This window comes from Dunckerocampus dactyliophorus, chromosome 5 (assembly GCF_027744805.1).
Source record: "Dunckerocampus dactyliophorus isolate RoL2022-P2 chromosome 5, RoL_Ddac_1.1, whole genome shotgun sequence".
Lineage (NCBI taxonomy): Eukaryota > Metazoa > Chordata > Actinopteri > Syngnathiformes > Syngnathidae > Dunckerocampus > Dunckerocampus dactyliophorus.
Window position 1 is genome coordinate 33,211,655 of NC_072823.1, and position 24,846 is coordinate 33,236,500.

Sequence of the window (24,846 nt, forward strand, 5' to 3'; positions counted from 1 at the left end):
ATGTTGGTGGCCAGTACTTCGGCCGAGGAACACCTGTCCTCCCTCATGCAGGGTTTTTGCTGTCTTGATGAACATGGCCTCAACATGGCCTTGATCAACGGCTTTCCAACAAAAAACGTAAATGGCGGCACGACAGATAAAGCGCCAGTAACTCCCGGCCAAAAACGCTATACTCGTTTCCCGCAGCTTACGGCTGAAAAACACAAGTGGCTGCCAAACCCCCGCCACCTGCTGCTCAACTACTGCCCCGACGGCAATGTCAGACGCGTCTGTCGTCAAAGCCACCGGCGCCGCGGCAATGGGGTGAGCGAGAAGCGCAGCGTCTGCGAGGGAAGACTTAGCCTGCTTGAAAGCCCGGAGACGCTCAGGAGTCCAGTCAAGAGGGTCATTGGCCTTTTTTTGCCGCAAGGCCGTGTAAAGAAGTTGCAGGAGGTGGGCTGCGCGAGAAAGAAAACGGTTGTAAAAATTAACCATGCCCAAAAATTTCTGCAGTGATTTAACTGACGCTGGGCGGGGAAAATCCGCCACCGCCTGTACCTTGGAAGGCAACGGAATCGCGCCCTGTGATGAAATACGGTGGCCCAAAAAATCTATCACCAGCAGCCCAAACTGACATTTGGCCGGGTTAACGATGAGGCCATGTTCATCAAGACAGCAAAAAACCTGCATGAGGGAGGACAGGTGTTCCTCGGCCGAAGTACTGGCCACCAACATGTCGTCGAGATAGACGAACACAAAGGTAAGGAGAAATATGATCTTAGAGGAAAATTAAACCTAAAACATTTATATGCGAGAACAACGCTGAAAACCCACAGCATTTCCGTGTGTGGAATTAAATTATGGAACGGATTGAGTAAAGAACTCAAACAATGTACAGAGATGAGCAAATTCAAAAAACAATACAAGCAGTTGATGTTTGCTAAATACAAGGCAGAAGAGTCCTGATTGTTCTGTCAGGTTTGTTATTTTATTTTATTTATTTATTTTTTTATTTTCTATTCTATTTTATTTTATTTTATTTTATTTATTTTTTTTATTTATTTAATTAAATTTTATTTTTTATTTATTTATTTCTATTTATTTATTTTTTATTTTTTTTTATAATTTTCTTTGTTGTGTTTAAAAAAAAAAAAAAAGGAAAGGGAAAAAAAAAAAAAAAAAAAAAAAAAGCTTTGTTCTTATTTATTTATTTATTTAGTATTGTCATCATTATTATCATTATTATGAATGTTCTCTCTTTTTTTGGGGGGAGGGTTATCTCACCGTTATCTATTATGTGTTATCCTGACTATCACTGAAAACATGACATGGAATCCAGGAAGTGAACTACATGTACTGTACTAGATGTAGAATGGATGGGGGGTAGGATTAAATAAGCTTTGCTTCTTCCTACTCCTTTTGGACATGTGGAACTGTCAAAAAATGATTCACGAGATGTATTCCATTGTAACCTTCATGTTCAAATAAAATTAAACCAAACCAAACCAAACCAAACCAAAGGTAAGGTCATGCGGCACCGAGCCCATGAGCCTCTGAAAAGTCTGCGCTGCCCCCTTAAGGCCAAAAGGCATGCGCAAAAATTCAAAAAGCCCGAACGGGGTAATTACTGCAGTCTTAGGCACATCGTCAGCACGCACAGGAACTTGGTGATAACCACGGACCAAGTCGACCTTGGAAAAAAACGTTGCACCGGCCAGGCGAGCAGAAAATCCTGGATGTGCGGAATGGGGTAGCGATCATGCATGGTGATATTGTTAAGGCAGCGGAAATCGGCACACGGCCGCCATGACCCATCCGCCTTGGGCACCATGTGCAGGGGCAAGGCCCATGGGCTATGTCTCACAATGCCCAAACGCTCCATTGTAGAAAACTCCTCTTTAGCTGTAGCTAATTTGGCTGCGCGAAAACTGGCGGTCCCACCGTATGAATGAAATGTTCAACACCATGCTTAGTACTCCCGGTAGAAAAAGCTGGTGTGATCAAAGTTGGAAAATCCGCTAGCAAACACTGAAATCCGTCCCCCGACGCCAGAAAATTAGCTTTGGTCAACGGCCCAAGTTCCCCCGTCTCACACGGAAATATGGCAAAAGACACAGCGTCAATCAAGTGCCGATTAGAAACATCAACCAGCAGTCCATTAGCACACAAAAAATCTGCGCCGATAACAGGGACAGTAATTGAGGCAATGACAAAGTCCCACACAAAATTACGGCCGTGGAAACAAACAGTCACTGACCTTGTGCCAAAAGTGTTGATGGGAGAGCTGTTTGCGGCACTTAACGGTGGCCCGCAGCCCTCGGCCACCTTGTTCGTGTTTTCCGGAGGAAGCAGGCTGACTTGTGAGCCGGAGTCCACCAGGAAACGCCTCCCCGACCACGAGTCACTAATAAAGAGCAGCTCACTCCGTTCACCGACGCCCACAGCCGCTACTGGACGCCGGCGCTGGCATTTCCCGGCGCTTCGAAGGCGCAGGGGGGAACACATCGCCGAGCCTTCGCGCCGAACCGCTGGTGAAAGAAGCACAGGCTCTTCCCGCGCCGCTCCTGAGACACCACACCAGCCACCATCGCTGGGTCCGCGTCCTCCGTCGCCGTCTGCAGTGGATCTGCCGTCACACCGTGCACCGCGAACCGCCTCGTAGCAAGGAGAACATGATCAGCTTCCTCAGCCAACCCCCGGTAATCACCGGCGTCCAAACAGGGGGAGTTAGCCAACACTGCATGAACCGCAGGCAGGAGTTGGTGTAACCAGTGAGTAATTAAAACAGAGTCCTGATAGCAGTTTACTATCAATCCAGATTTAATTATTTGCTGGACTGAAATGCATCTCTTCTTTTGCTTTACAAACTAGAACTTAGCGAACATAACATGCATGGACAAAACATCTAAATATAACACACAAAGGAAAAAATAATACATATATATATATACAGTATATACAGTATATATATACTGTATATATACACACACACAATGTTGACTGTCCCTTAAACTGTCCTGAGCACAATTTAACATTTGCTGGCCAGCATACAAAATTAAAGAGTCTATAGAGCTCTATACATGTACAGTATATACGGGCTGTGTATGAAGGAATGAGTGTGTGCTGTGGTGCCTGGAATGCTCCAGCAGCGGCAGGATGGTGACGATGATGATGACAAGGAGGTGGATGGTGTCCTCTTCCTCCACTGTAGCCAACAAGGAACAGCAACAGTCTCTCACATCCAATTCGCTAGCAGGAAAACAGCATAATGTCATGCAGTGATGGATTGAGCAGACAGGCCTGGCACACACAGGTGGCTCTCCTACACACTTTGACCATGTGCGAGCCTACAGCGCTCACTAGGGCCACCATGGTAACCAATTAATGACTGTCGCAATACTGTCGTAAAGATGTCCATTTCTTATAAAGACAATCACATACAATTATAATAAAACAACGAATGTATAAAATTTAGTAGCACCTTATTTAACTGATAACGACAGTGGCATTAAATCCCTGAACATTACCTATAGAAAAATAACATTTCTTTTAATCGCACAAAAACACAGCCACATCCTCCCCCACTTAGAATGTGACGTCCCCATCACTACCACGGGCTAACGACTGCACTAACCCAGCAATTTGCTGTTGCAAAGACATAAGGAAACTGTGGAACAATGTCTGCTGATTTGGGGTACATAGACTGTGTTGTCTGCAATGAGCTTTATACCCAAGCTGATAATCACTGAGATACTTTGGTGGTAGTCTATTCCTTTGAGGCCTAACTTGTGACAGGGCTGGACTAGCCACTGTAGCCACATCTGACAAATCCACCAGGTCTAAACTGAACTCAGGGGCATCAGGATTCAAAGAAGGTTGTGATGGATACATAGTTTGCTCCAGGGCATCTAGAGTCGTGTCATGGGCTTCCCGTTCCATGTCAACTTCCACTAAACCACCAACAGACCACAGTATGTGAGGCTCCGTCACTGTGTGTCTGACATGGTACTCTGCAGCACAGGTGCCCCTCAGGGTACGGTGCTCTCCCCTTTCCTCTTCACCCTCTACACCTCGGACTTCACACACAACTCCACACAGTGTCACATCCAGAAGTTCTCCGATGACACAGCCATTGTTGGTTGTGTTTCGGAGGGGAATGATCTGGAATACAGGACGGTCATCAGGGACTTTGTCAGCTGGAGTGAGCTTAACCAGCTGCAACTCAACACCAGCAAGACAAAGGAGATGATCATTAACTTCCAGAGGAAAACATCCCACTTCACATCGGTGAACATCCAGTGAGCGGACATAGAGTTGGTAAACAGCTACAAATTCCTGGGTGTTCACCTTACCAACAAACTGGACTGGTCCGTCAACACCCACGCCCTCTACAAGAAGGGCCAGAGTCGCCTCCACCTGCTGAGAAGACTAAGGTCCTTTGGTGTGTGCAGGACTCTCTTACGGACCTTCTATGACTCTGTGGTGGCCTCAGCCATCTTCTATGCTGTGGGCTGCTGGAGAGGGGGCAGCACGGACAGGGACAGGAGCAGGATCAATAGGCTGATCAGGAGAGCGAGCTCTGTCCTGGACAGTCCTTTGGACTCCGTGGAGGAAGTAGGGGAGAGAAGGATGTTGGCTAAGCTGACATCCATTATGGACAACACCTCTCACCCGCTACATGACACTGTGGGTTCCCTTAGCAGCTCCTTCAGCAGCAGACTGTTACACCCACGGTGTAAGAAGGAGAGGTTCCGCAGGTCCTTCATACCGACCGCTGTCAGGCTCTACAACACCTGAACCATTTTGTATTCACTATGTCACTATGCATTATTTACTTGTTTATCATGCTTGCTGCTGTAACAAGTGAATTTCCCTGCTATGGGATTAATAAAGTACTACTACTACTACTACTAAAGATTGATCCTCCACAGGATTTCCTCCATCTGTCTCCTCCAGTGCTGATGTCAGAGTGGTATGCACCAACTTGGCCCTCTCGTCCTCTCCAGATGATGCAGGTAAGAACCCACATGGAAGAAGCATGTCACAATGCAGGACTCTCTCTCTGCCCTCACCTTCTTCAGGCTTGACAACATAGACGGGGATGCTCTCATCAGGCTGTCTAACAACAACATGAACAGTTGCTTCCCACTTGTCAGAGATTTTGTTGTTACGTGCAGTCAGGCAGAGATCCCAATATGCAGAGCCAGACACAATCCAGGTAAAAATAATATCTTTAATCTTGTTGAACAGGAACCAAGTAACAAACAAATAGCAAAAACTTCTGAGTCCAAACTGAGGTAGAACGGTGCAACTAAGGTAGTAAAACAAAAAGGCACCGTGGAAAAAGGAAACAACTCACTGATGAGCAGACGGCGTCACAGGAGGCAAGGAGCACGTGGAACAGACTTTGAAAGGACACAGCAATCTTAAGGCAAAGAGCACAGGAGCAAACAAACTGGTGTATCACAGGCAGCATGCAAACCAGTAGTACAATCCCACGTCCTCCTCCTGCAGCCATGGGGCTTAAGAGCCCTTGATGACCAAGTGGCTACAGGTGTGCCTCGTGACGCCGCCCACTCAAGGAGTGAAGGGATCTACAGAGAAGCACACAGGTCAAAAGGTGACAACACCAAAATGAAACAAACCTAACAGTACCCCCCCCTCAACGGACGCCTCCTGGCGGCCTACCAGGCTTGTCAGGGAACCGTTTGTGAAAGTCAGAAATTAGAGAGGGGTCAAGAATAAGTTTACCGCCAATCCATGAACGTTCCTCCGGACCGTATCCCTCCCACTCTACAAGGTATTGGAAACCTCTACCCCTTCTCCGAGAGTTAAGGATCTTGTTAACGGAATAAGCGGGATGGCCGTCGACCAACCTAGGAGGAGGAGGTGACCTGACTGGAGGGCTGAGAGGACTAGTAGAGACTGGCTTGAGACGGGAGACATTGAAAACAGGATGGATATTAAGAGATGTAGGGAGCTGGAGCTTGACTGCGTTAGGGTTGATGACTCGTTCCACCGTGAATGGGCCGATGTATCTCGGGGCCAGTTTCTTGGAAGTATCTGCCAGAGGGATGTCCTTAGATGACAACCAGACCTTCTCACCGGGTCTATAACTTGGAGCTGGGTTGCGGTGGCGATTCGCGACACGTTGGTTCCGCTCTGAAGTGCGTCTTAGGGCTGCTCTGGTGTTGCGCCAGGCACGGCGGACACGGCGTAGGTGCTGGAGCACAGAGGGAACGGCCACATTAGATTCCAGGGATGGAAAAGCTGGGGGCTGGTAGCCGTACACAGAATAGAATGGGGAAACACCTGTAGCAGAACTGACCAAGGAATTGTGAGCATATTCCACCCAGGGAAGATGTTTAGCCCATGAAGCAGGTTGTTGGTGGCAGATGCAGCGCAGTACTGTCTCCAGGTCTTGATTGGTTCTCTCTGTCTGTCCATTTGATTGCGGATGATAGCCCGAAGACATGCTAGTGGTTGCCCCTAGGGCTTCACAAAAACACTTCCACACGGCAGAGGTAAACTGAGGCCCCCTGTCGGAAACAATGTCCAAAGGTATGCCATGGGGGCGGAAAACATGGAGGATTAGAAGTTTGGCCGTGTCCAATGCAGATGGGAGTTTGGGGAGGGGAACGAAATGGGCCATCTTGGAGAAACGGTCAACTATAGTAAAAATCACAGAGTTGTTGTCAGAGGGAGGCAGTCCACAAACAAAATCTACTGAAATGTGTGACCAAGGGCGGAGGGGTAATGGGAGTGGGCGGAGAAGTCCAGCCGGAGCCTGGTGGGAAGCCTTGCTGCGTGCACACACTGGGCAGGCCGCCACAAACTGCTTGGTGTCCGCTCGACAGGATGGCCACCAAAAACGTTGACCAAGCAGGAACAGGGTGCGGTGGAAGCCTGGATGGCAAGCAATCCTGGAACTGTGTGCCCAGGTCAGGACCTCGGAGCGCAGTGTAGGGGTGACGTATAGAAGGCCAGGTGGACACTTCGCTGGGGGGGTAATGTCCTTGAGGGCATCTGTCACTCGGCTCTCAACCTCCCATTGGAGAGCGCCCAGGATCCGGGTCTGTGGAAGGATGGGTTCAGCCTCGGGGACCTCTGAAGAAGGGGAAAAGAGTCTGGAGAGGGCATCCGGTTTACTGTTACGAGAGCCAGGGCGGTATGTAATGGTGAAATTGAACCTAGCTAGAAATAGGGACCACCGTGCCTGGCGAGGGTTAAGTCGTCGTGCGGAGCGGAGGTAAGCTAGGTTTTTGTGGTCAGTAAATACAATGAAAGGGTGGGTGGAGCCCTCCAACCAATGTCTCCACTCCTGTAAGGCTAAGACGACGGCCAACAGTTCCCTATTGCCTATGTCATAATTACTTTCGGCAGGTGAGAGACGGCGTGAAAAGAAGGCACAGGGGCGGAGTTTACGGTCAGTGGAAGAACGTTGTGAGAGCACGGCCCCGACCCCGGAATCTGAGGCATCAACTTCCACAATAAACTGGCGAGAGGGGTCAGGATGGGTGAGGACGTTGGAACTTATAAACAAGGATTTAAGCTTTTTAAATGCCGCGTCTGCCTCTGGGGTCCAGACAAATGAGACTTTAACGGATGTAAGCTTAGTGAGAGGTTCTGCGACTCGACTAAAGTTGCGAATAAATCTACGGTAAAAATTGGCGAAGCCCAGGAACCTCTGCAGCTGCTTCCTTGTTATAGGAGTGGGCCAATCGACCACGGCTTGTATCTTAGCCGGATCAGCCTTGAGTCGCCCTTTCTCCACAATGAACCCCAGGAAAGACGTCGACTCGGAGTGAAAATCACACTTATCCGCCTTCACAAATAACCGGTTTTCCAGGAGTCGCTGAAGTACTAGCCTAACGTGATGTATGTGTTCATGAAGGGAAGGGGAAAAAATCAGGATGTCGTCCAAGTACACGAATACAAAGCGACCTAGCATGTCACGTAGCACATCATTGATCAGATTCTGAAACACTCCGGGGGCGTTAGTGAGGCCAAACGGCATAACTAGGTACTCAAAATGCCCCATAGGGGTGTTGAATGCCGTTTTCCACTCGTCCCCCTCTCTAATTCTGACTAAGTGGTACGCGTTCCGAAGGTCCAATTTAGAAAAAATGACAGAGGAGTGAAGTGAGGAGAACGCGGAGTCGATAAGAGGAAGTGGGTATTTATTCTTGATGGTTATGTCATTTAGCGCCCGATAATCAATGCATGGTCTTAATGAACCATCCTTTTTGTCCACAAAGAAAAACCCGGCACCTAGAGGTGAGGAGGAAGGGCGAATGTGTCCGGCTGCAAGGGAGGTGGAGATGTAATTTTCAAGGGCTGCGCGTTCAGGATTGGAGATGTTAAACAGTCGGGAGGTGGGTAACTTAGCTCCTGGTAGGAGGTCAACGGCACAGTCATAAGGTCGATGGGGTGGGAGCTCCATAGCCCTGTCCTTACTGAATACCTCCTTGAGGTCATGATATTCTTTTGGTACTTGAGAAAGGTCAATCTGTTCAGTGGGTGAAAAGTGAGCAAAGGGTGCATGAACAGACGCGGAACGGAGGCAGTGGGAATGGCAGTACTGGCTCCAATTGGTAATAGCAAGTCTAGACCAATCAATACAAGGGTTGTGAATCTTGAGCCAAGTGAGGCCTAGGACTAGAGGTGCCGAACGAGAAGGTACTACAAAGAATCTCAGCTTCTCAAAATGATTACCGGATACTCTTAGGGTAAGTGTCTCGGTTTGGTGAGTAACGTAAGCCAAAACGCGCCCGTCGAGCGAACGAACCACTTTGGCCTCCTTAAGACAGAACACAGGGATGTTATGCAGGTTAACAAAGTTGTAATCCAAAAAACAGTCATCTGCCCCAGAGTCAACAAGTGCACAGATATTAAGGCAGTTCTCTTCCCAGGCGAGTGTACCTTTCAGTTGAAGGCGCCCTGGCGACGCCTCGACGGTAGACTGGCCCACGGTGAATGCTCCTCCAGTGGAGGTCGGACGTCCTGCAGGTCGAGCAGGACACTTGGAGATGACATGATCAGCACGGCCGCAGTATAGACAGAGATGCAGGCGCAGCCGGCGTGTCCGCTCGGCCGGAGTAAGACGACCACCTCCAAGTTGCATGGGTTCCTCACTGGGTGCTGGACCAAGGACTGCTGTGCTGGGAACCACATCTGGAGGGGATGGTTGCAGGATGGAGGTGGAAGAAGAAGACTGGGTGCACGTAGGGTTTCGTTGCTCTGCCTTGCGCTCATTGATGCGGTCGTCCAGCTTAATGGCGAGGGAAATGAGTTGCTCCAGTGACTCAGTCTCATCTCTCGTTACGAGCTCATCCTTTATATTAGAGTTCAAGCTGGCTAGAAAAATATCACAGAGGGCTGTAGTGTTCCAGCCACTCTCCGCTGCGAGAATGCGAAAGTTTATTGAGTGGTCTGCCACGGAAGCCTTGTGTTGGCGTAGAGCCATCAGACGGCTGGCTGCCTGGCGCCTTCTTAAGGGGTGGTCAAACACCTTGCGGAACTCAGAAATGAAGCCAGATAAAGAGTCCCGTAGCTCCGGACGATTCTCTAATATAGCCAGTGCCCACTCAGCAGCTCTCTCCGACAGGAGACTGGCCATAAAGGCTACTCTTGCTCGGCAGGTGGGGTAGGTGATGGGTTGCTGGTCAAATACCAGTTGGCATTGGTGTATGAATTGTTTGCATTTTCCACGGTCGCCAGCGTACCTTGAAGGGTGAGGAATTACTGGTTCCTTTAATCCACTGGCAGAGGAATGAGGAACAGATGGCAGCAGCTGGGGAGGAGTGACTATGCCATCAGCTGGAGCCGACAAGGTGGAGCTCGTTCCCTCACTGACGAGCCGGTCCAAGTTGCTGGAGATGGACTGGAGAAGCGTGGACATATCCCTGATAGCCAAATGATGTTCGCTAATCAAACCTCCATGTGCCCTGAGTGCAGCATGCACCGGGTCAGACTCTGCGGGATCTGTTTGCATGGTGGGATTGTTCTGTTACGTGCAGTCAGGCAGAGATCCCAATATGCAGAGCCAGACACAATCCAGGTAAAAATAATATCTTTAATCTTGTTGAACAGGAACCAAGTAACAAACAAATAGCAAAAACTTCTGAGTCCAAACTGAGGTAGAACGGTGCAACTAAGGTAGTAAAACAAAAAGGCACCGTGGAAAAAGGAAACAACTCACTGATGAGCAGACGGCGTCACAGGAGGCAAGGAGCACGTGGAACAGACTTTGAAAGGACACAGCAATCTTAAGGCAAAGAGCACAGGAGCAAACAAACTGGTGTATCACAGGCAGCATGCAAACCAGTAGTACAATCCCACGTCCACCTCCTGCAGCCATGGGGCTTAAGAGCCCTTGATGACCAAGTGGCTACAGGTGTGCCTCGTGACGCCGCCCACTCAAGGAGTGAAGGGATCTACAGAGAAGCACACAGGTCAAAAGGTGACAACACCAAAATGAAACAAACCTAACATTTGTGTTTCTTTCGGAGGCTCAAGTTCCTTACCAGGACTCTATCACCTACTTCCAACGGCAGAGCAGTCACTTTAGCATCCCAACGCCTTTTATTCAATAGCTGTCTCTTTTCAGCATTTCTTGATGCCAACTCATAGGCATGTTTGAGTCTTTTCTTTAAGTCCCTCACATATTGGGAATGTGTTCTGGTATTGTGGCCTTGAGGACTAATACCAAAGCAAAGGTCAATTGGGAGACGTGGTTCTCGTCCAAACATAAGAAGAAAAGGAGCTTCACCTGTTACATCATTTTTCGTACAATTATACGCATGTACAAGTGGCCTCACATATTTCCTCCACTCCTCCTTTTTCTTGTCCTCTAAAGTACCGAGCAGATCAAGCAGAGTTCTGTTGAACCTTTCCACAGGGTTTCCCCTTGGGTGGTAGGGTGTTGTGCGGGACTTGACTATACCAGCATGTTTACAAAGCTCTGCAACAAGTTCAGATTCAAAACAAGCTCCTTGATCACTGTGTAGCCTACGAGGAAAGCCATAGTGACTGATAAAATTCTCCCACAGCACAGTCGCAACAGACCTGGCAGTCTGATCTCTTGTTGGATAGGCTTGTGCATATTTTGTATAATGATCAGTCACAACTAGTATGTTTCTAGTATCTTTTGTGTCGGGTTCTAATGTCAGAAAGTCAATGAAAATTAACTCGAGAGGACCGCTAACCTTGATGTTGACCAGTTTAGAAGCTCGTTGAGCTCTAGCTTTTCGTCTCACACATCTCTCACAGCTTTTACACTTTGCCTCAATATATTTAGCCATTTTCGGCCAGTAAAATCTTGCTTTGGCTAGTTCCACCGTTCTTTCAATGCCCATGTGACCGACTGTGTCATGGACACCATGGAATGCTCTCTCTGTGTGACTACTGGGCATGACAAGCTGATGAAAAGGTTCACCTCTTTGGTTATAGACTCTTCGGTGCAAAACTCCATCCAATAAACGTAGCTTTTGCCGCTCTCGGAGTAGCAGAACTACTTCGGACTCCTCGCACCTCCTTTCTAGTGTCTCAGTGTCAGATTCCATTTCCAGTATGTCAATCACTCGTGCCAAGGACACATCCTCTCTCTGCAACCGATGCCAGTCCTCCATAGACATCCCAGGTAAGGACGATTGACCAGGACATGGGTCTTCCAAGTCATCTGGAACCGCACTGTCATCACACAAAAGCGTTTCCACTGCAGGTATCACACTGTCAGCATCCTGTTGTTCGCTTTGTGAGTCTGCATTGGCATTGATACCATGACACATACAAAGAGTGTTGACTGTCTCTTCATTCAGGACCTGGAACTCACCGGGTGACAAGCTAACCCGATCTAGCATGCTCGAGATTCTCTGGTCCATTTCTTGAGACTCCTCATCATCTGGCGATGGTTCATGAGATCTCCTAGAAAGTCCATCAGCATCAACATTGTGCTGACTAGCCTTGTACTGAACGTCAAAGTTATACATTGACAGAGCTGCGAGCCACCGGTGGCTTGTGGCATCCAACTTTGCACTAGTCAACACGTACTGTATGTCAAAGGATTGTTATCCGTCAGTACCTTGAATTGAGCCCCATATAAATAGTCGTGAAATTTCTCGCTGAATGCCCATTTAAGGGCGAGAAACTCCAGTTTATGCACGGGGTAGTTTTTTTCACTTTTTGAAAGACCACGACTAGCATAAGCCACAACACGGGTCTGACCATCTTGGACCTGATATAGTGCCGCACCTAAACCAGTCAGGCTGGCATCAGTATGGAGCAAATATGGAAGCTGCCAGTTGGCAAAGGCAAGAACAGGTGCTGATGTTAATTTACTGATGATAGTGTCAAATGCAGCTTGACATTCAAATGTCCATTTTTCCCCAAGTGACTGGGACTGTTTCCTTGGCCAAGAATTAAAACTCTTGTGCCTCGGAGGTAGATCTCCTTTCAACAGGTCGTTTAAAGGCCTGACAATACTTGCATAACCTCTCACAAAACACCTGTAGTACCCAGTGAAACCCAAAAATGACTGAAGTTGTTTGACTGTTTGTGGCCTGGGCCATTCTTTTACAGCAGCAACTTTGTCAGGATCTGGTTGTATCCCTTCAGCAGAAATGACATGGCCTAAGTATTTCACTGAGGTCTGAAAGAATTTGCATTTAGAAGGGGGTAACTTGAGACCAAAATCGGCAAGGCGCTTGAGAACCTTCATCAATCTCTCCTCATGTTCTTCAAGGGAGCTTGAGAATATTATGAGGTCGTCAAGAAAAGCAACCACTTCTTGGAGATTAATTCCTTCCATCACCTTCTCCATGGTTCGCTGGAAGGTGGCTGGAGAGTTGGTTAAGCCTTGTGGCATCCTACGAAACTGCCACGTACCAAAAGGTGTGGTGAATGCTGTCTTTGGTCGGTCAGCTGGCTCAACATCAAGCTGGTAATACCCGCTCTTAAGGTCAAGTACAGTGAACCATTTAGAGCCTGACAGCAAGGTGAATGTTTCCCCTATACGAGGTAACGGGTAGGCATCTTTTTTGGTCAGGTTGTTCAGCCTGCGGTAATCCACCACCATCCGCAGATCTCCATTTTTCTTTCTGACAAGAACAACTGGAGAGGCGTAGGGGCTCTGTGATTCCTCTATGATGCCGGTTGCTAAGAGGTCCTGAAGAGACCGTTTCAAGTCACTGAAGTCTGCAGGTGAGACACGCCTTGTTCGTTCTTTGAATGGTACATGATCTTCCAGTTCTATGCGATGGGTGATCCCTGCAATACTGCCAACATCCAAATCATGTCTCGCAAATGCAGTGGGTACCTCTTTCATGACTCTAGCCTCTATTTGCTCCTTCAGCTGTGGTGATATGGGGCTGTCACTGAAATCCAGATGGAGGGCATCAACAGCTGAGTTAACCTTTTCATCCTGGGACACCAGCAGGGAATATGCTTGCGGCTCAGACATATCTGACAGGGTGTTCTGGTCAGAGAGCACAACAGGCACAGCCCAGTCAATTAAGAAACACTCAGCAATGGTTGTCTTTGGATGCAAGGTAATGTCACGTTGGGACATATTTCGTACAGCCAGTTTAAATTTGTTGTGGGATTCAGATTTTACATCCACTATCTGATTATAGACAATCAGACCACCTGGTGTGGGAACTTCATCTTTAGCCCCTACAAGCGCCTGAAACCCCTCAGGTGATTTAGTATGGCAGCTGCCTTTCACTGTGCGAAGTTCACCACGCTTTATAGGTACAGGTACTTTGCTACTCAGAGTCACGGGCAGAACTTTGGCATCTTTTGTTTGGGAGTCGGTAGCTTTAGAACATTTGGTGTAAGCCATCGCTCAGTTAGCCTGGATAGGAAGAACTTCCAGAAACTGTGTTCCACCCTGCTTTTGGCAATTCTTAACCATCGGGAGCAGTGTGTTTGTGCCAACAAGGAGAGGGTACTTGTTGTAAGATTGGTCTGGGCTTATTAATGCTAAAATGTGAAAGCATTTGTCTGTGCCACATGCACCTTTAGGGAACCGAATATCCACTTCCACATAGCCCACATAAGGAATTCTTTGTCCAGCTGCACCTTCAATGTCGAGCACCTTCTCAGTGGAGAACAACGGTCTGTGGGAAAGATATCGGGAATAAAATGACTGAGATATAATTGTCACTTGGGACCCTGAATCAACAATGCAATTGCATTTCACTCCATCCAGCCATGCTTCACTATCACAGGGCTCTCCCACAAGGCCTTCTGGGACATCAAAGATTTGGCTCTCATTTGAGGGATTACGCATACGCTGACTCAAAAGATGGGAGCTTGTATGGCAATGAGCTCCAGCTTGCTCCACAGCTGGAGCTCCTACTAGTTTAAAGACAGATCTTGCTGGAGGTTTTGCTGTTGATGGGTTAGTGAACGTCTGTCCTGTCTGACTTGGTGTCTCTCACAAAGTTTCTTTTTCACCAGCACCGCATTTGTTGGGCTAGCGCACTGTGGCAGCATATGTGAGTCTTCGCCACAATTGTAGCAGAAATTCCTAACCTTTGTGAAACTCTGGGTGGGAACATTCAAGACTGTTGCTGTGGTGTTATTTTTAGCCCGAGGGGGGAGCTTTCTCACAGGACGGTCATTTCTAAAGGCTTGTTCGTTCGGTGGACATGCATTTTTACGAAGCTCCTCCTCCAACTGACTGATCCTCTCCTCGAGTCGCTTCGTGTCCAGAGTATGCAGCCTTGGGTGTTGGTTGCAGGAAAGAGATGTTGACTCATCAGGAGCTAAATGTGCTTTGGTATAAACTTTGTTTGAAACACCGCCCACTTGTCGCTTTTTCCTCATTTCCTTTAACTGACTTTCTTTTTCATAAATCCTAATTTTGAACAGTAACTCGGAGAAGGTAAGAGTCCGAGTGGCAAGGTCATTGAAATGCAGGGTGGCAATTAAAAAGTCATCCCAGCAACCTCTGCGAAACTGCTTCAATAGCTGCATGTCAGCATCTTGTTTAGCCACACCACCACTTTCAACAACTTCCTGCAGAAGGGTTTGGAGTCGCCGCAGGTAGTCAGATGCTGTCTCTCCACTGTTCTGGTGAGTCTCTAGGAACTGGATGTACAGCTCCTCTCCTCCTGTAACATTACCATAAGCCTTGTCTAGTTCACGGAGGTAAGCACTGGGTGTTGCTTGTGCTCCAATGGAGAGAGCTACATTTAAGGCAGGGGTCAGCAAGCTGTCGAGTAACATACGACGCTGCTGTGCCTCTGACAGACTAGAGTCGTCTAGTGCCTGCTTAGCTCGAAGCCTCCATATGCCATAGTCTACCTCTGTAGAAGGTTTGGGAGAGTTTCCAGAAAATAGGCGTGACTCTCTGGGAGCAGGAAAAGACACCAGTGGATCATGTTTCACAATATGTTCCACAATCACTCTCGTGACATCTGCGGGCAGTGGGTTGACAAGCAAGGTGTCATCAGGGGCCTGTGTAGCACTTGATGGCGGAGTAGTATGGTGTGGGACAGCGAGCCTTGGATTAGGTGCAGTATGTGTTTCAAAGGCAGCAGCCGGGGTTGAAGTTGCCGGCCCCTTGTCTCCATCATCTTCACGCCTGATATGTTTCATTGCTACATGACGTAGAGTAGTGGGATTCACATTGTATTCTAGGGCCAACTCATTAACTTGCTCACTAAAACTAGCAGTTAGGTCACCAATGACACGAGCAAGGGGCACTACATCCTCTCTGAGTGGCTCACTTGAAGACTTGGGTGGACAGTATTTATCTACCTGAATAACCTCCCAACATGAATTCTCAACCTGATACTCTTCGTCTAAGAGCATTGGGGTTATATCCTCACTAAACTGGCATAGCATGACACTGGAAAGACTGCTAATATGCTGCACTTTGACAACATCATCTTGTGCAGCAAAAACCCTTTTAACTTCTGCTAGCTGCACATTAGGTGAAACACCTCTGAGAAGTACAGTGTACTCTGGATCAAATCCATATCGTTCACAAAACTCCATATTTTTCTTTAGTTTGCAAGTAATATATATGTTCTAATGTTTGACCTTTTAAGTGCTTTGCAGTTTGAGATGCACTTCAAGTCCCTGTTCAGGTGTCAATTTTTCTCTACGTTGGATGTAACCAATGAGTAATTAAAACAGAGTCCTGATAGCAGTTTACTATCAATCCAGATTTAATTATTTGCTGGACTGAAATGCATCTCTTCTTTTGCTTTACAAACTAGAACTTAGCGAACATAACATGCATGGACAAAACATCTAAATATAACACACAAAGGAAACAATTATATATATACACACACACACAATGTTGACTGTGCCTTAAACTGTCCTGAGCACAATTTAACATTTGCTGGCCAGCATACAAAATTAAAGAGTCTATAGAGCTCTATACATGTATATATGGGCTGTGTATGAAGGAATGAGTGTGTGCTGTGGTGCCTGGGATGCTCCAGCAGCGGCAGGATGGTGACGATGATGATGACAAGGAGGTGGATGGTGTCCTCTTCCTCCACTGTAGCCAACAAGGAACAGCAACAGTCTCTCACATCCAATTCGCTAGCAGGAAAACAGCATAAAGTCATGCAGTGATGGATTGAGCAGACAGGCCTGGCACACACAGGTGGCTCTCCTACACACTTTGACCATGTGCGAGCCTACAGCGCTCACTCGGGGCACCATGGTAACCATATAACGACTGTCGCAATACTGTCGTAAAGATGTCCATTTCTTATAAAGACAATCACATACAATTATAATAAAACAACGAATGTATAAAATTTAGTAGCACCTTATTTAACTGATAACGACAGTGGCATTAATCCCTGAACATTACCTATAGAAAAATAACATTTCTTTTAATCGCACAAAAACACAGCTGAGTTACATTGGCACCAGAAAATGTGCGGGAAAAGGAAACCGCCGTCATCCGAGCCCAAAAGTGAAAGCATATTGTCCATCAAATCCATGACCGAGGCATCGCCCAAGCCCGGCAGGGAAAGCAGTCTGTCTGCCCTCTGCGTGGGTGACAAACAGTACCTCCTGAGCAGAAACTGTTTGAGCGCGTTGAATTTTCCAAGACGCGGGGGTGCACGCAACACCTGCATGACACGGCGAGTGGTCATCTGGTCGAGAGCAGCAACGACCAGGTAGTACTTGGAGTCGTCCGTCGTGATCCCCCTCAAGTGGAACAGCACCTCGATATTCTGGAACCACGAAGTCGGGTCGCTTTGCCAGAACTCCGGGAGCTTCGCAACGGCGGCGACGGCCGGAGCTGGGGTGACCAGGCCGATGAGGAATCACACTCATCTGCAGCTTGAAACATGTTCAACGGGGTCACCAATGTGGCAGTTGTAAGGAAGACTCAAGGTTTGGTCTCATGCAGAACTTTATTCTCCATTGCACACAACTCACTTCACAAAAGATGGAACATCTCCTCTATAGCGCTAATACTTGCGCGCCCAAATCTGGACTCTAACCACGCCCCCAGTCAACTCCTGACTGGGTGAGAGACATGCCCCCTAGTGTCCACCACAATATATCATGTAAGCTGTTTTTTGTGATGCCCTTATTTGGTACCACCCCCACAGGATGTGCTGTTATTTTGAAGGCGGGAAGTGTTGTAGTGTGTGTTGAGGTGACTTGATGGAAGGGGTGAGAGAGACGAGCGGGCGAATAATAACACGCCTCCTGCAGCTCTGGCTCCTCTGCGTTTGTCCACTCTGCACTCCAAAAATATTAGTGGAAATCTTAATCTGCTCGGTTACATTGGTGGCAGCGGTAGGATCTATCCAGTGAGGAAGCCCAGCTGTTTCTGTGACGGTAAAGCGTGAAGTTTAGGCAGTTAATGACAGTTAGCCAACCTACTAACTTGTATTAGCTTAGCTGCCAAAGTATAGTGAGGACGTGCACGGAGCTCACGTGTTGGCTCGTTAGTGACAAGAAGTACGTTTATTATTATTCGCCCGCTCGTCTCTCTCACCCCCCTTCCATCAAGTCACCTCAACACACACTACAACACTTCCCGCCTTCAAAATAACAGCACATCCTGTGGGGGTGGTACCAAATAAGGGCGTCACAAAAAATAGCTTACAATCATATTCATGTTCATCTATCATACTTATGTTGTGTTCCTACATCTCTTACAACATCATATGCAACAAACATGCAAACTAGCCAACGACGTCATCTATGTCCTTCCAGGACAGCCAATAGATACTTGTCTTACTGAGGAGTTGGCAACATTGATAACCGCCATAATACAGATGAAGAAGAAGACATTTGTTGACGGTCCCTGTGCTCCGGTGTCGCTGCTGGCTCGTTTTGATCAAAAGTGTCTTGTAGCTGTTGGTCTGTGTTGCACGGTGGGAAAGAGGTATGTTTGCTGTCTTTGAACCTTTCACTTGGGACTTATTCATCATCATTCGAAGTTTGAATATGTCAACATGTTTCTAACTTTACCACTGTCTCTTTTGCGAGGGAACGCAAAAGTTCTTTTTTTTTTTTTTTTTTTACCCATTTTTTCTCCATTTCCCCTGCGGGGCTCCGTATGTTCCTTCATTACATGAGATGCGATTAGTTTGTCAAGGCACGTCAAATGAAACTTTACGGTAGTTGATTGAGACAATTGAGATTTTGTGCATCTGAGACACTGCAGAACTAAACCTTAGTCTCAGTTTGGTGTCATACAGATCTCAAAGTTGTCTAGGAGAAATGGATGAAACATTTGTGAGATCACTTTTTGAACTTTCCTTTTCCTCAGGCTACATATATACACACATATAAATATACATACTGTACACGTATATATATGGAACATGGCTGGCTGCTCATAGAAAACGAATCATGGTAATGAAACATGTGTGAGGTACACTTTTGGAGTGTTGATCTTCAGAGCTTCCACTGTAATTGTAAAACGCTCATACAGACACGTCATACATTTGCTGTTTATGTGCCAAAACTCTCATGACGCTGTTTGTTGAGCAATCATGCTACCTGTGGCTTGTCCCAACTTTCCAGGACAAGTGTCAACAAGTGCCTACTCATGCATTTCTTAAAACACCAGAGGGACCAGCAGTCTCCTTTTCCATGTGTCACACACATTGCTGTTGGTCAAACTACTCTATATCACCTCCACCTTGACAGTATCACTTACATTCCACACGTTTATACCTAACGGGACCCCCGGGGGTCACAATTTATTGCTAGGGAAACAAATGCATGATTCCCAAATGGCACATAAAATGTTCACTACATATGTGTATACCTAACGGACCCCCAGGACGCCATCACTCCTATGCCCCCTAGAGCCAGCTGTAGGAAAACAGCAGGAGTTTCAGAATGATCTCTCCGGATAAAAAAAAAAAAAAAAAGAGGACCACCACCACACATGTTTACAAGTCATCAATCACACTATGACCGTTAGTTTTTCACCTAATATTGATACTGATGAAATATACAGTATATGTCATCACATTTTGACAAGATGTGGGTCCTCCTTCTCTGACAATGTCCTGTCTTGGACTTGGCCTGTAAAACTTTGGCGTAACTTCACTCCAATATCATCTTCAACATCCAAGGTGATTCCAGGTAAGGTTCATCATCATAGTTAAAGGAAAAGTGCACATTAGTGAGGGAGTGCCGCCCATCATCCACAGTCCTTATGTGAAAGATGAACACACATCTTTCTCTTTTCTGTGCCTTCTAAAGATATAAAAACAGCTAGCATGTCGGATCTAACAATGCATGTCACAGGACACACCTATTTGGACTATAAAGCCCTAAAACCCCCCACAAAAAATGCCAACAATGTTGTATTTACATAGTGTAAGTGAGCTGTATAGAAACAAGCTACAGTGACATCGTTAGTGTTGCAGCTAACACCAGCAACTATTTTTTGGCGTACTGACAGTGCCTCATGCCCCGACTGAGGGATAACAGGCCCACTACAAAACAATACCGTAGGACACCGATGTGTACTGACTAGTAAACAAGAAGAGAGTATGAACAACTAGGAATAGACTAGCAAATGATGTGTCAAGTATGTTTTGTTTCTACACAGCTCAATGGACTGTGTTGTGATATCATGTGCTCCATGTATCACCATCAATAGCACGGTGACCTACTCCATCTGGTCTGGGGCGTCTTTTTCACTTGGTTTTCGGGAGATGGAAAAATGTTTCTACCACTGCACAGTTTGTTAGCGCTAGCAATTCTTGGTTGTGATGCAGTATCCTGGAGCAGCGTCCTCCTCGCCATACACACCAAGCTGTTCCATCCATGGTAACACTGTACGCCACTCAGTGCAGCACAAACAGCAGCTCTGCAATTACACCAAGTCATGCCGCAGTAATGACCAAGTTTCACTGTCTTCTTGCTTCTAAAACCTGCAGATCATCCTCAAAAAGAGAAGGTGCTGGATCATCATTTGTCCAAAAGTAGCCGGCGGCGGCTCTCACAAACTCTGCTGTGATTAGTATGCTTTCTATGCTGCTGCTGCTGCTGCCAGAAGTATTGTTAGTTCCTTTCTATGTTGCTATGTGAAATCAATGCACCCAGGAAGGAAGCTCCCAAAATACTGACATGTATGTACAAGCATGACGTTATCATGAGTGTACCTGTTACTGCATGCTCCCAGCATGGCTAGAAAACCACTAAACCTCGTTTTTAGAGGGCTTTGGAGTGAAAACAGGTGTGTCCCATTACATGCATTGTTAGCTCCCTCTTGCCAACTATTGTTCTCTTTTTAGAAGGCACAAAAAAAGGAAAACATGTGTTCATGTCTCACATTGTGGATGATGGGCAACATTCCAAAAAAGGATGCAGCATTTCTCAATCGTGTCATTTCCTGGTCCTTCTCCAACTGCTTCCTTATTTTGATATTTTGCCCGTTTTTCAAGGTCTGCGTGATGATCCCTTTTGTCTTGCAAACAGCATAGCAGGGATGTGAGGTGAGTGCATGCTGTGATGGAAATGAGCGCTCCTGTTGGCATTAATAACATTTCAAAAGAGGACACTACGCTACTTCAACAAGTCATTTCCAGTCAACTGTGGCAAGTCGAAGTCATGAAGTCACAAGCAAGTTAAGTCTTTTTACAGAGTCAGTCAAGCCAGTCTCAAGTCCTCAAATTTGTGACTGGTGTCCCCCACAACTGCCATCTGGCCCTTGCGAGGAGGAACGCATGAACGCTTCAAATATTGACGTATGTAAGAATATTACACCTCCTGGTTGACCATTCATCTCCCATCAAATCACTTTACTGCGACATGGATTTCCTTCATAGAATGAGAGTTAATATAATTCTATACAAAATGGCATAATCAGCTTCACACCTCACCAGTGCTCGCACTGGACACACACAACATATATGGAAATACACACAAACACAAGCAGCACAAAAAGCAGCTGTCACACCTGAAATCATCAATAATATTCATTTTTCACCCATTATTTCATTGCTATACTGGATAAACTGTATGTGTGTGTGTGTGGTATCAGCACACTGCACAAAATGGAGATCAAAGTACTTGTACATCTGAGATACAGTATATATTTACTCCAATTAAGCAGAAAACATTTCTTTCCCATGCATCTATTTTGTAGTGCTTGTCCTCACTGGGGTCACGTGTGTGTGTGTGTGTGCATATGTATACACACATACACACACACACACACACACACACACACACACGTTTAACAGCATACAACCAAAAGGCCAGCATCTTCCCCAAATCATTTAAGTCAAATCAGGTACATGTATGAGAAAGTGAAGTAGTAGAGATGTTTAAGGTAAAGCAAAGGTGAAGGAAAAAAAGAAATGGTTACAAGATGCTTTCTCTCAGGTTCTCCCTGGAGGTGTTGGATGGATGGTGGATTGGGATGGATGGTGTGGGCTTCCATGTGTGGAAGTCGAAGAGAGCCTGGTTGAGCTTCTCCATCCAGTCCAGCCTCTCCTGCTTGGTGTCTGCCGAAAACCAACACCTGAAACATCACAATCACCTTCTCATCAATGTCAACACACATGAAAAACATCTGATGCAAGAGTGCGGGAGGCAGCGCAGCATGGCTTCTGGTCATACTGATCTTCTATGAGATGTTCCACTACAATCAAATACACAATGACACTTGCCTCCGACAACACACACTGCATTATTCATAGCAAGCTACCACAACAAAACTACTGTGCTACACTACACTAAACTAGACTACACTGTACTGTACTATGGAGCCTTGGTTAGGCGGGCCATACATCCTGACGTACGTGCTCCTACGTGGAAAAGGAAAAAAAGGAAAATCGCAAGAGGCACACACATGGCCCGCACGGATTTTCAAACCCGCAGACCACATGCAAAGCCAGTAGGAAGAAAATCATGAATGGTCCCACTCTAACCTCTCACCCCAATCCAATTTATCACATCAACAAAACATGTTTATATTGTACTTGTACATGATCAAAGTACTGTATATACACATTAATAAACATTGAAGTTGACTTTGACCTTCATTGACACCACCTGCTATCATTGCAACACATTGTTCTACTGCCATATCACTGTCCTAGCTCTTTACACTTGGCCAAGACTACATTTGGAATACAGGAGATGAACAAATGAATTGCAAATGGAAAATGTACAGCATGTGTCGTCACATGACTCCACCCATCCGGTCTGAACAAGAAGGGAAAAAGACAATGAGGGAATGGCAGATGGTTCAGATGAAGAAGCGGCTGTACAGTGCCAGCATTTCACTCACATATGGGCCGGGAAATACTCGTAAATTGTGCAAGTAGAAAAAATAAAAAGGTGCACACATGCAACTACCCTTTTCAAGCCTTCCATTGGTGTTTTGCTCCTGAAATAAGTCCATACCAAGTGAATCAAAGCAGAGGAACATTTTGGTGCATCCGTATAGAAATCTACGAATCTCCTACAACTTTTCATGGTTCACATCAGGAACTCGCATTGACATCTCAGCCCTACAAACTGCACTCGCCGACAGAGCAAACGAGCTATGTTATCAGTTAGATACTGGAACGCTGCTATCCCACTCATGCGCTAAAAATACTTTTTTACACAAATACTAGACTTGAAATATATGGATTTTTAAAGCCCTTAAAGAAACTAAACATGTACATCATGGCCAATGAAGCAAAATCGACAATTCAGAAATAAAGAATAAGACAATAAAAACATGATAAAAGCGTCTCAAGGGGAAACCAGGATTAGTTTGCTGTTGGTAACAGTTGTGAAGGATGCTATGGTTTGATGTCAGGAATAGATAGATGGTCACATGGCTAAAAAAACATGTGGAATTCTCTTTTCGTTGTGTAAATGATCATTTTGATGATGGTTATCTATCCAGTTTGTAAAGCCAACATGGCACACACATATAGACAAATAACATGACAATAGAAGGTCTGGAATTGAATAGAATTGTTGGAAAAATGAGAAAGTCACTATATTTATAAATGCTATTATTATTATAATTTTTATTGGAAAATATGAGCTGACATGATTGTGGTAGGTTGGTTACCATAGATATCAAGGTGCTTCTTCTTGATATCATCAGTAAAGTAATTGCATGAGCGGTGATGCCAGTCATGTGATGTGTAGCTTAGTACGTGTGCACAGGATGTAGTATGCCAGGGTACTGTATGTACCATTCATTTATATTTGTGGACTGCAGTCCCAGGGACGTTTCTTTTGGCTTCCACAAAGATGATGTTGAGCAAAAGAACACTAAATGTAAAGTGAGTATGAACACTGTCGTAATCACCCAAAGCACATTATGGAAATGCAGCATTGTTGCTGCTTTTTGGAGGGTTTTCTCAGAAGGCTTTATAGGTGGGATTGGTGCGCCCCATTACGTGCATTACATTTCATTGAAAGTAATGTGTGCCAGTTGGGCAAGAAATCAATATAAAGCAGTTCATTTGCATTTCCTGCAATTATTTTCAGATGGCAAAGATATACAGTGGTTGGGGATTTATCGTGCATTTATCGTTATTGAGGTAATAAAACTGCCCAATTTTTTTTGTGATATCAATTTGAGGTCATATCGACCAGCCCTAATGGCAACTGATGTGAAAGGGATGAGGCGTAGATTTAATAAGCTTTCCTACTTCCTAATCCCCTTTTGAACATGTGGACCTGTGAGTTGTCCTGTGATGTGCTCCAGCGTAGCTTACAGTGAAAAAGTATGAAAAAGTATGTGAACCTTTTATAATTTCTCACATTTCTGCATAAAATCACCATCAAATGTGATCTGATCTTGTGTGAAAACACACAGAATTGGTAAGAATTGTCTTGATGAGAAGCATTGTCTGATGTGCACCATGGCTCGTTCAAAAGAGCTGTCTGGAGACCTGCGATCAAGAATTGTTGATTTGTATTAAGCTGGGAAAGGATACAACAGGAACAACAGGATTAACAGGAAACTTCACCTGTACTGTCTGGCATCCAGCTATTTATTTCACTGTCAGACTGCTTGAAATTTTTGGATAAACACTTACCGGATCGTTTTGGATCATATCCTTTGAAACAAACCAATGTCGTCCTACAATTCTGTCAGAAACCACAAATCACGATACCATTCCAATCCTTATTAATAGGAATCGTTACAACCCAACTTTATAGATTTGTATGTTTTATGTGAATAAAGTTTTTAAAAATTGTTATAAAATTGATTAAATATTTTTAAAAAATGAAAACTAACACGTACATAAGTACTCATGTGTCACTAGGTGTACGTCATAACGTACGTGTCACTAGATGGGCCGTATGTGTCACAACGTACATGTCAGTAGGTGGGCCATACCCGTCACTATATGGGTCGTATCTGTCTGCACGTATGCAACACTAGGT

General features: G+C 45.9%; 1 protein-coding gene across 9 annotated transcripts in view; it reads right to left on the bottom strand.

Moving 5' to 3' along the window:
* Nucleotides 1–17,642: 17,642 nt before the first annotated feature.
* The window catches only part of si:dkey-30c15.10 (uncharacterized protein LOC559353 homolog), a 52,025-nt gene continuing 44,821 nt past the window's right edge, over nucleotides 17,643–24,846 (bottom strand). For 8 of the 9 annotated variants that reach the window (XM_054776165.1, XM_054776162.1, XM_054776164.1 and 5 more), the window contains one exon: nucleotides 17,643–21,964. In XM_054776165.1, the coding sequence (XP_054632140.1) occupies nucleotides 21,805–21,964 (160 nt within the window). In that variant the 3' untranslated portion in view covers nucleotides 17,643–21,804. The remainder of the gene's footprint in view (nucleotides 21,965–24,846) is intronic. The other variant, XR_008570400.1, reaches the window with a different exon arrangement.